Genomic DNA, 12,854 nt, shown 5'->3' with positions numbered 1-12,854 from the left:
TCAAGTTAATAGTTTGTTTTCTTCTCGATTGCGCACGTTTACCCATTCATAGCAGCCACAGGAAGTTAGTCTGGCTGCTCAGTGGTGATGGAAGTTGTACCTCATGAAAACGTGACCTCGGTGCATACTCCCTCAATCCAAAACATGTTTCTTTTCTCTTTTTATTGCTACATCAACCTGTTAAACTCAGCCACGTAACAGAAACTTTTCAGTTATATTTGAATGTACTGAGAGGAGCTTCAGTATGATGCAGTCTCTGCCACTAAACATGCTTCCCCTGTGGACGTGCAGCCTTTAGCATATCAATGCACGGTGTTCTGGCCAATCATCAAGCAGCTGCTGCTATATCTGGTCCAATCCAGTCTGTACACCTGCTAGTTTGTTTGAGAAGACATAGTCTATTTGAAACCTGTATATTGACATACGGCTGCAGCTCATCGTACACAGACTACAGCACAGCACAACACTGAACTCATTCAACCTTTGGGTTTTTCTAAATTTCTGTCCTTGCATGCACCTCGTTGTGACCATTTAGACAGTAACAAAGAGCTTACAATTTTGGATCCAAAAATGATGCTCTGACCTTGCATGACCAAGGACTGTATCACTATTTATAAAAATTGAAATAACACAAATTGAAACTAAACAGACTTGTAGAATTATGGGGAAGAAAAGATTAGTTCTATTATCAATTAATTTCTCTATTTTTTATTTCAATGAATTCTCACAATTTCCCAGAGCCCAAGAAATGTATTATTTATTCAGCTTACTATGATATAAAACAGAACGGAACCAGCAAATGTTCGACATTTTTGCTTGATAAATTGATTCGTTGACTAACTGTTGCAGCACTATGAAGAATGCTATCTTAAATTTCTATTTTTCCTGCAGCTCAAAGCTAAAAATTCACACTGACTAAAAGCATGCAAACATGCAAACACAGCCATCGCTTCATTAATGTGCTCAGTTTGTAGGTCTGATTATGATTAATCAGACCAAGAAGAAGCAGTCGCTGTTCAGAAAACCAATCAGAGCCAGCAGCTGACAACACAATACTCTGGTCTGACACCATGAGTGGCGTGCAGGAGCATCGATTTCAAGCCTCGGACAAAAACTAATGTGCACAATGTGGTTTCTCAGGATTTGTTCTTTTATTATTTCAAAAGAATTATTTGTCAAAAACTGATTTTGTTAAAGGCCTCTTTTTTGTAATCTCTGCAACAAAGCTGGTCCCACTTTTGTCGACTGAAAACATAAAACAAAACTATAACTCCTCGTTTGTGTGACTGCGGTCTTTACAGTAGTCTGAAATCAAAAACAGAAAGACAAAAATATGAGCAAGTGTGTTGAGGTTAATGACTTGTCTACATTAATGAATGGATCATGAAAATGTAGCACCATGTTGCAGTGCTGCGGTTTGTTGACTTTTGACACAAAAAACAAAGATTTAATTTGCAGTTTAAGGAGTTCATCACGATCGTTTTTCATTAACACATTCTAAGGCCTCACCCTGAAGCAGTTTGTATGCTACAGAGATGTCTCAGTATAATGCTGTTTCTCTCTGAACTAAAGCTTGATAAAAACAGTGGGACATCTGCAGTGGCTTTCAGCTCATTCACAGATTCTAACAAAATGGCCTCTCTCTCATCTCTGCTGTTACATAAGGCTGTGGAAGCCAAACCCAACATGAACAAATAAGCCATATAAGATGATAAAACTAACCACACATGAGTACATTGTACATAGTCATCTTTGTATGTCATAGTAAAGGGAAAATGCATTGAATCAGATGCAAATAAAACAAGCAAAGAAATATTTTTCTAAACAAAGCATGTGAGGTCATTTTTCAATGTTATTAATATTACCAAACCCAATCTTTGGATTAAACTAATCGGCTAAATTCTCCATGAATTTCTCCAGCTTTATTCTAAAATGTCTAATTGCTTCCACTTGATGTGATAGATATCCTTTGTGAGGGGAGGGGGAGGGGGAACGCTGCATCATATCTGTGGTCGAGACTGTGTGAAGAAGCTGTGGTACCTGAGACTCTGTTGCATAACTCCTCGTGCACATGCTCTGTGTCCTGGCTGAACAGAGAGATGATATCATCCTCCAGCTCCTCCACGACGCTTTCACACTGAGAGAAAAACACAAGCGCACAAGAAAGACTTGGGCCGGGGGAAACAGAGCTGAAGCGGCTCGGCCATGCATACACATCACACACACTCACACACACACTGTGTCTTTTCGCACAATGGTGGGCACCATTCTCAGGGCGGTGGCCATGTTTCCCCTCTGTTTGACAAAGTGTTCAGCCATTTTGACAACTCGATGGTCACACTGCTAAGCCACAACTCCTCAGATTCAGCGAGTGCTTGATGTTATTGGATTTTTATTTCAGCAGGTGGTCCTGGAGAAAATATGGATTATTTTTATTCCCCCCAAGAAGGACCTGCTCAAGAAAGCAACAACCTGACAAGCAATGTGTAAAAGCAAAAATGACCTTTGATGTGAATTTTAGCTCCAAATTATTAAATGAACTGAGGAGCAGGATCTGATTCAAGCTGACAAATCTTGAATCCTGAATCCTTAAAGCACAGGGAGCTCCCATTTTGAATCTAGCTCAAGAGCGTTCATGATTATTTAAATTTGCTTGGGCTTTGAAACATTGCAATTTTTACATCTGTCTGCAAAAAGCAGATCTACAAGGTGTATAGTATGGCAAACAAGCATCCCAGTAACACGAATAAAGACGATAAAAGGAACTTGCACAAAACACAAGTTGTTTGTGAATGTTCTGAATGTGAAAGTCTGGATTAGCTATTGTAATTTGTGAACACAGTAGAGGCCCTCTGCATGTTATATTGCAACTGGAAACATAATCCAAATTTTTGTTCCATTCACAAAAAACACTTGCTTTAGTCACATGACACAACATAGCATAATGTGGCAAAGCTAACAGCTAGCAGCTGCACCAGCAGGTCATTTGTGGCCTCGTTACAAGTGTTTACAAGCTGGACATTTAAACAATAAAAATGGCCTTTATAACTATAGACAGTAACGGCTCCTAGAGACATGAAAATAAAAAATAAGATGTATTTGTTTAATTTTCTAAGTACTCATTTCTTAAATATGTGTTGTTATAATATTTCTTTAGTAAAAAATTGGCATAAATTTAAAGCTGAGTTTGTGCTGAAAAAAAAAAATATATATATATATATATCAGTATTTTGCAGTCAAAAACTGCAAGCCATGCCCAGTCAGCCACTTTAGGATTGGGTCTTAAAGGGTTAATAACGGTTTTAAATTACATTTCGCAAAAACAAGACAATATACCTCAAATTACAAAACATTATGCCAATAACAATTAAATGTCCAAATAAGGTCTGCAAATCACACTCTTACCTGCATGAATACTATTAATAAAAAGCAAAAACACATTTCTCCATGTGTACAAAATCACACCTACATTTACAAAGGATTGGCAGTTGAGTTTATTAAATTGTTTGGCCCCCTACAGCTGTTATATTTGGAAGTTAGTAGCATTCCGACTACTTTGCAATACTTCCTGATAACATACACAGTTGATTGCTTTTGATTGGACAGTGCTACAGTTGTTTCCTAGCAACTAATTCACACAGGGTCTTTACCAGTAAAGACATTTCTTCAATTTTAATGGAGCAACCCAATTTAGTAAATAACTAGTTGGAAAGTAGCTCGTAGTAACTAACAACTTAGGAAGGACTTTACACACCAATTCAGTGATGGATTAAGCTGGTGTAACCTGGTCCACAGTTATGATTACGGATTACAGTTCTATCACAAATACAGTATATTCTACAGTTTAATTATGCACTTCTGCACTTACTGCGAATTTCAGGGCGTTGGACGCCTCGGGTCCGTCGAACTGGAAGTTTTTAAAGTCGGGGAAGTCCCCGGTGGTCCCGCTGCTCCTGGGAGCAAACCTCATGTACTGTTTGTGCTGGGTGTCGGGGTCCACGTAGAGGGAGTAGTCGCTCATGCTGTTGCACACCCCGTCCAGGAGCTCATGGAGGTGAGTCTCGGAGCGAGCAAGAGGTACCTGGCCACACAACCGAGAGAGAGAGGAGGAAAACATGGAGACCACACGTTGAGCTGTTTGGTGGCGTGACTGTACAGACGCCCTGGGCTCCGGTCTGACCTGGATCTTTTGTCATATGACATTCCTCTTATTTTCCCAATGTTTCTTACACTAACTCAAATGCATGCCTCATAGACACACAGTTAGAAATATGGTGAAAAAAAACCTAACCTAAAATATTAAAAATATACTTCCAAATCTGAGATGGCATCTGTGTCACTGCCCTGGCAACCAAACACAAACGGTTAGCTCTTTATAAACCACTGTGACGGTGACAGTCCTCCTCAGAGTCTGGGTTGCCCCGGTGTCAGCTGTGTTACACCACAGCGCTCTGTGCGGGTCAGCAGGGTGACCTCTTGTTTCCGCTGTGTTTTCTTCATCCTCTCTAACAAACCTCACCCTCCAACTCTGACTTTTAACCTGTGTGCATACCCTCCCCACCTCTCCATCCAAACTCCACCGTCCTCTTCCTCTCCCCCCTTTGAGGACAAAACAGCGAGGCGGTGGAGTCTAGACGGGTCAAGACAGGTGCAGCACCCTGCTCCCACCATCCCCGGAAGGAGATCGGGCCTGGGGGCTGAGGGGGAGAGGACAGGGTGATGAAAAGGGCGATGGGGGGGGGTTGCTCTTTACACCTCCAACTGGGCTGGAAAAAGCCAAAGGGAGGGGTTGGTTTCCTGAGAAAGGTGGGGTTGGTGGAGGAGATGGGAGAAGCAGGAGGCCTCAACAGAAGCCAAGTGCAGGGTAAACAGCTCATCTTCTCAGCCCCCGCACTGCTTCTGCTGCTTCTTTTTGGCCCATTCATCCCCCCTCCATCCTCCAATGATCAAAGGAGGAAATCTTTCTTGTCTTCTTTGGTGAAAAGGTGGCAGGGTGGGGGTGGGAGTGGGTGGGGGAGGTTTTGGGGGTACTGCACAGAGAGGAAGAAGGGAGGGTTGGAGGGCATCTTGCAGATGAACTGGATTTTGTACAATGTAGATATATTATTCCATGACCCCTTTTGTCTCTTTTCGGAATTGGCTGTGTTCCCTTCCGGGCCAAGCCTACTGATTACATTGCACACACACACACACACACACACACACACTCTCTTCGAGATGTCACAAAATGACAAAGGGCCTCTCCGCCATCTGTTTTGCACCAAATCCTTCCTTTGCCTTCTCTGTTTTTCTGCCTCTTCCTCTGCTCAACAAATAACTTCGTCATAGCAAAAATAAACTGGACCAATCACTAATCCCTCTGTCTTTAAGGTCGGCCCCACCTTTTTAACTTCTGATTCATTCAGCAGAAGATCCCTTGAGCTTGACAACACTGTTGTGCTGAGGAGGAAGGAAGTTGGCCGGTGAACTGAATGTGTTACAGCACGGGGCCAAAGGTTGGAGGGCGAGCACAGAGGGATGTAGGTCACACAGGCCAATGACGATGAGGTTCACCTATCAATCAAAATCAGCTTGTGACTACTTTAACACCAGTGGCGACATTTCATCCGCTGAATGAGTGAAATTAGTGATTATGTCTTGTCTAGTCTTGTATATTTGGGAGACATATATTTGTGTAGCTGATTATTTTCATTATCTACTGATGTGCACATTACTTTCAAAAAATGTCAGAAAATTGTGCAAAATGCCAGTCACAATTTCCTAGAGCCCAGGTTGACATATTTAAATGTCTCCAACCAACAGTCCAAAGATCCTCAGTTTCCTGTCTAAGAGAACCAGCAAATCATTTTTGCACAAAAAAGGTACTCACACAGTTAAGCCACTATCAAAACTGTTCTGTTGATCGATCAATCTTCTTAGCTCTACAAACGTTGCACACAAAATCATCTTTACTCAAAGTCTGCTTACTAGCTTGTACTGAAGCTTTCAACAACATTTTACAGTCTTCATCAGCAGATTTTTAAAAAAATTCAAATTATTATCATTAATAAAGTTTATTTTGTTATACGACTATTTCCAAGGTCAAGAATGAACTTTCAAATTGAAGATTGCATTTGTCATCATGATCTACCTAAAACTGTACATTTAATTTGGTTAATTCTATTTTGTCATGTTTTGGAAGACCTGGGTAGATGGTTTGGTATAAATAAATGTATAATATATCAAAATATGCATTTTCAGTTATTATGGCGGGTATGATTACAGCCTCCAGAATAATTTTAGGGCTTTGGAAATTAGCTAAAGGGCCAGATTTGAAAGCTGAAGCACAGAAAATGGAAGAGATAGCATCGCTAAACTAGTTTGGTTTGGTAGTTTTTAATTTGTAATATCCTCATGGGATCTTTTGACAAAGTGCTTGTTTTAGATTTTAAATACAGCTAAGAACCTCTTGTGAAGGTTTTCTTTTTATTTCATTTCATTGATGACTGGGTCTCCAATGTCTTGTAGTAATGTCTACCCCTGTAAAAATACTTCATTACAAATGAAGATCCTGCAATCAAAATTTTATAAAAACTTTAACTAAAAAGTTAAAGTACACTTGTGTTATCAGCTATATGTACATATTAAGTATAAAAAGTAAAAAAGTACTCAAATGGAAAATGACAGCTTTCAGGGATTTATATCATTATCATATATTATATGATTATTATTACCGATGCATTATCATGTAAGCAGTATTTACACGTTGCATCTGGCCAAGCTGAAGCTAATTTGAACTATTTCACATAGTGTTGGGCATTTTTTTATCTATAACAATGCATAATTATTATAACATCTAGTACTGTAGCTGTCAGGTAAATGTAGTGAGGTAGAAAGTACAAACCCCCCCCCCCTTTTGTTATACAGATGAAATCTTGAGTTATATTCTTATTGTTTGAAATCATATGATCAAACAAAAACTGTGGGACATCGCATAACTTGTCAAAGATCTCTTCTCATCATATATGTGAATTTGATAAAACTGAGTTTGAAATTTAAATTCAAACTAAATCCTCAGTCTCATTCAAACTAAATAAAAAAAACAACAACAACAAAACCACGTCGGGCTGAGATGGACCAACGTGCTTGGGTCTGAGTCATTATCATGCCATGCTGCAAAATGGCTTGGAATTAAACCCCTTCCTTGCCAGTCGGAGCCTTGTGAAAGGGAGCTGTCAGTCACAGCGTTGTTTGAAGAATGGGGCGGGGGTGGTGTTGGTGGTGGGGAAGCGACCAGTTGGGCCAGAGAATAGGCTTCTCAGGGATGCTATCCTCCATTCAATTCCCATTGGACAGGGAGGCATTATTGCACCGCTGTGGACAGGGGCCTTTCAATTTCATTGTCCTGATGATATGGGCCAATGAAGGCCCATAAATTAATAATAATAATAATAATAATGATAATATTGTCATCAAAGCGGCAAGTGGAAGGTGAAGCTGAAATGTCATTTTGACCATTATGCCATTTAAAGTATGGATTAGTGAATAAGAATGTCCACGTCAAAGATTTGATAATAATAATATCACTTCATTATGACGAGAGAAATATTGAAGCGGTTTGTAATTAGCTGGCGTTTCTGACTGTAAATGATGTGCATCCATAGAATAGCATTAAGTCATAGCCTAGAGCTGGTTAACGAAAGTAATTTGGAAGAGGATGGAGAACAGGTTAGGCCTGGCACAGTGCTTAAAAGCAATAGGGCAACAGTTTGGGAAATAAGCTTAGTTGCTTTTTTCCCATAAGTCCAATGAGAAGATAAATGTCAGTCCAGAGTCAGGACGTGGTTAGCTTAGCTTAGCATGAAGACTTGAAGCACGGGGAAACAGCAAGCCTGGCTCTGTCAAAGGGGGGAAAAATTGTTGTATGGGCAGTTACATGCTGGAACTATTTCTCAGTGGGAAGTCAGTGAGGGATCATGTCGTTGTTGTTGGGCATATCAAGGAACAGTGTGATCCTCTGTACACCCTCCCAAGTTCAAAAATACACCTACCAACACATCTAAAGCTCACAAACATATTTTATCTCGTTTGTTTAATCTGTTCACAAACAGAAATCTAAAAACTGTTTGTGGTTTTAGGGGCAGTGCTGGAACTATTCCTTGATGAACAACAGTAACTGTGTGCAACTTCCTGGAGTCTTGTTGTCACAATGAGGTTGTCAGGTTTGGTACCATCGTGCCTGTGCAGAGACCATAACCAAAACCTGTACTCCGGCAACTCAGAACACTATAGCCAGAAACTACAGCATTCTGGGTGGATGGATACACTGTTGCTCGTCAAGAAATAGTTCCAGCATGTAACTCCCCCTAAAACAAATTTCTGTTTGTGTACAGATTAAACAAACAAGATATGTGCTAGCCAGAGAGATTTAGAGTGTTGGTAGGTGGATTTTTGAACTTTGGAGGGTGTACAGAGGTTGATACTGTTCCCCTAGTAACAAGGAAATTATCTGTCACAGGCTTGCCACAACAGACATTTCCAGGACATAATTTATTTTACTGTTTATTTTATTGCTTTTCTGTTCATGTGTTTTATTTCTTTATATTTCGTCATTCACTGTGTTATTTTATTTTTCTTGTTGTGAAGCACTTTGTACTTTGTTTTGATAAGTGCTTTATAAATTAAGTTTTATTATTATTATTATTATAACTCCTCTTAAAACCACAAACTGTTTTTTTTACATTTCTGTTAGTCTATGGATTAAATAAACAAGATATGGGGCATGCTGGTAGCAGAATAGTTAAGATGTTTGATCCAGGGGCCTGTTGCATGGCATCTCTCTCTCTCTCTCTCTCTCTCTCTCTCTCTCTCTCTCTCTCTCTCTCTCGGCTTGTTTCTACTATCAACGGTCTAATAAAATTAAAAATATTCTTTAAAAAGCAAAGCTGGCAGTTCTCCCCTGCTTCCAATCTTAATGCTAAGCTAGGCTAACCACATCCTGTTTCAGCTCTGCACTTAACACACAGACATGAGATTGATATCGATCCTCTCATCTCACTCACAAAGAAAGCAAATAAACATGTTTTTCAGTTTAACTGTTTAACTATTCCTTTAAGAACCCTACACAGAAAAAATGCAAATCCTCTTTCGATTTAAAAATAATCATTCAACTGCATGTCACCTAAACTCAGTCACATTGCTGGGCCATGATATTATGTGTCACTGTGTCAGTGTGCCATTGTGCATCCTCTCATTCTCAATGCATGACTTCCCACCGGTCACTATGAGATCAGTTGCTGCTCCAACTAAGTTCAATGTCTTTGGAGGACGTAAATGTGTCATTGTTGCAGCAGGCAGGTTTAACTTTTGTGCCACAGAGTAGCCCCATGCCCCCAGGAAGTCCTACTGTGAGGAGGCCAAAGTGCAGAGACTTAAAACCTGCAAATCCTCCTCACTGATGGCATCTAAGCTGTGACATCCCTCCCTCTCCGATTCACACTAGGTCAAAAGCTGCTGAAAAGGACGGAGCCGGGAGGGCATGGGATCAAGGTTTGGCTTCTTCTGTAACATTTGATTGACCAAACAATGCAACAGGTGGAGGTTAGTGTCAGCTAAGGGCAGAGGAGGGGCTCATCTCTGGAGGAACGACACTATCCCTGATGACTATAGCATGATAAAAACCCAAAACTGTTTTTGCCAGAAAAAACTGACCTGGGTTGTGGTCATGCATTCAAAGAAAAATTCTCCACTATTAGATGACTAAATCAGGGTGTTTTTTGGGAAAAATCATGGAGTAGGGTTTAAGTTGCACAACCAATTCTAGTATTAATGAATAGTATTATAACCTACATGTGAGTACAGCACAGACGTAACTATTAGGACTTCTATATGGTTCTGCTGTTTAAAGGGACACTCCACTAATTCTACACATGATGTTCAGTTTACTCATCCTGATGAGTATTACTCAGCCTATACAAACAGTTGTCTAATGTTTCCTGTGGCTCTGGAGGAGCTCTGACAACTCTGAGAAAATAACCCTGATGATGTTATAGTGGAGTAGTCAGTCTCAGTTGGGTTACAGAGATGGTAACATCTACTGATCTGCCGTGTAGGATCCAGTTATTGGAGCATGACCCCAAAAGCTTTGACCATCTGTTTCTTAAGTGAGTCCCCACTTATGGAAGTGCAATATTAAAATCACTGGAGTACTTTTGATAGAACATCTAACTCTAATAAAATCAGATTTATGTTGAAATTCTTATCTCCGCTTCTTCTCTTTGTATGGTTGTTGAGAGTCAGCGTAAAATCACAGCTCCAGAAAGAAGATATCATGTTGTTTATGATTCATGTTTTAAACATTTTCTACATGTTACGGCTGCTGCAAGTATGTGGATGTGATGTCTTTGTGTAGTCAGTTACACACACCAAACAACAAAAGGGACCAATACAAGTTACATTGACATCAGCTGTGTTCTGACATGTGGATTTGCCTTATAGAACATCAATATAGCAAGCATGTTAGCGAGTTTATACACACACGCAAACACACACACACACACACACACACACACACACACACACACACATACACAGCTAAGGGGCAAACCAAATGAAATCTAAGCAGGACCCACAGGGGCACAAGCAGAGTAATTAAGGTCCACACTAGTAAGTGTTAAATTAACACTGTAAATAATCTCTGTTATAATCTCAACCCTGGCTCTGTAAAAGGGAAACAAACAAAGCGGCTCGGACTGAGCCTGTCATGGTTTGAGGGTCTGTGTTTGGTTTTTTTCTGTTTTATTTTGAAATATTCTCCTTGCCTTGTGTCTGGTAGTTTTGCTTCCTGCCTTGTTTGCTTTTCCCGCCAGTTTGGATTGTTTGCCCCGCCATAATTAAGTTCACCTGTGTCTAGTTATCCTGCCCTCGCCTGTGTATAAAGTCTTGGTGATTCCTGTGTTTTTGTCAGTTCGTCCCAGTTGCTATGTTGCTTTTGGCTTCTCTGATGTTTGGACTTATATCTGCCTGTTACCTGTTTGGTACCTGCCAGTAAGCTCTATTAAAGCATCGTGCTGCCTCCTATGTCTGCATTTGGGTCCTTTCCTGTTCCCTGTTTGCCAAAATCATAACAGAGCCACACAGCACTACTTGAGCCATTCCAAATGACAGCTTACTTTCTAGTTTGCCAAGATACGCTGTTGTTGTGATGTTAGCTATAGTAGCAGAGAGAGAGAGAGTTGTGAGTATTGCTGTCTGGAGCTGCTGTGCAGGCTCTGGGAAAGCATCTCGTCCTCTCTGGCTGTTAGCTTCGCAGCAGCAACTGTAGCGACAGTTTGCTAACCCACAACCTAGCTAAGCTTAACCACAAACTAGCTAACGTTAGTTACCTTACATGCTGTGTCGCTGTTCACTCTATCATGGTATTTATCATGGTATTGGATTTCTCCAGAACTGAATACCCCACCTTTTTAAAGAGTTACATTTGACCCTAAAAAGTACTTTACATTTCTGATTTTCTTTCTGTAAACCTATTAAAGTTGACTGTAATAAATCATTCTGAAGACCAAAATTTTAGCAATAACTTTATTCTAAGAACTGTCTGTGGTCAATTTGTCGAGTCTTTCGAATTTATTTCGGCTCTCCTAAAAATATGATTGGCACCGGGCACATTCACATAAGGTTATAAAATGAAATAAAGTCACAATGACCAATGCAAACAATTTATACCAGTGAGAACAAAGGTACACTGTATAGGCAATCATCTGAACCATATGCACACTGTAAATCAAAAGGTTTGTATATCTAGAGTGTTAGCTTTGATAACATCTCTTCCTCATCTAATACTTTGTAAGCATGACAATGTTCACGCAGAGTCTGTAGATAACAGATTCTACAAAAAGTTAAATTTTACTTATTTTAGAGAACACTGGCATGTCACCTTCAATGGAACTGCAGGTGACCAGGCCTTTCCTTTACTCTGTCCCATTCAGGTTCCCCCAGTTGAGAAAATGTCTATGCATGTTGACATTTTTCAACCTAGCCAGCATCTCACCACTATTCACATCACTCAGACTTATAGTTTTTAGTGGTCTGTATTCAACGTGTTTTAATGGTGACGTCTCCCAGTGATAAGCTATGGCCATTTGATGTTTGTTTTTTTAATATAAATCTTGGTGGGCTGGTTTATGTTGCAAGTACCCACAGGAAAAAGCAAAAAGTCTGGCAAGCAATTCAAAACTTTCTGAGAGATGTTAAAAAAGTAACTTAATCTCATACTGAGCCACCCCTTCCCGAACATCATGCATAATGTCATGAAGGAACTGTAAACTGAGTGGAATTGCATTCCAAACCAAAGACAGAGGACCCATGGGTAACTGAGATTGCAACTGGCTGCATTGTCATTTAAAGAAAGTCTCTTGGCTGTGCAAGATGAATTTTGGGGCATCATCCTTTTCAATCAAACATATGCGACAGAAGTAATGACCAGTGAAAGACTACTTGAACTGGGATAGAAACTATGGTAAGTTCTTAAATGAGTTAACAGTAGCTGGCTGCTCACATGCAAGGCAAATGAAACACACAAGCATCCTGAAATTCACCTCCCTTGCTTCTAGTTGAGAAGTTTTTCCCGCCTAGAGTTCACAAACTGTAGGGGTCTCAGTTGTTCCAACTATCAATGTTATAAACAGCTGTCTGTACAAAGGTGTAAATCTGGGCCAGGGACTCTTTATAGGACAGGTTGAACACAAAGTGGGATTTAAACTGTTCACTGAATGTAGCTAGGGAGCAGGTTCCCTGGCAGGGGATGAGCTGTTTGTTCACACCGATGTAGTGTCAGTCCTGTTCTTTGTTCTGCCCAGCAAGGAGATAGAGCTGCT

At 40.2% G+C, this 12,854-nt stretch overlaps 1 protein-coding gene across 2 annotated transcripts in view; it reads right to left on the bottom strand.

Moving 5' to 3' along the window:
• Positions 1-1,129: 1,129 nt before the first annotated feature.
• cnpy1 (canopy FGF signaling regulator 1) overlaps positions 1,130-12,854 on the bottom strand; it is a 27,584-nt gene continuing 15,859 nt past the window's right edge. For both annotated transcript variants that reach the window (XM_044219285.1, XM_044219284.1), the window contains exons 4-6: positions 3,869-4,081; positions 2,041-2,137; positions 1,130-1,305 (exon numbers count right to left, since the gene is read on the bottom strand). In XM_044219285.1, coding sequence (XP_044075220.1) covers positions 1,265-1,305; positions 2,041-2,137; positions 3,869-4,081 — 351 coding nt within the window. In that variant the 3' untranslated portion in view covers positions 1,130-1,264. The remainder of the gene's footprint in view (positions 1,306-2,040; positions 2,138-3,868; positions 4,082-12,854) is intronic.

Source organism: Siniperca chuatsi, linkage group LG13 (assembly GCF_020085105.1).
Source record: "Siniperca chuatsi isolate FFG_IHB_CAS linkage group LG13, ASM2008510v1, whole genome shotgun sequence".
Lineage (NCBI taxonomy): Eukaryota > Metazoa > Chordata > Actinopteri > Centrarchiformes > Sinipercidae > Siniperca > Siniperca chuatsi.
The sequence above is the reverse complement of the archived record's forward strand: the minus strand, read 5'-3'. Positions and strand labels throughout refer to the sequence as shown.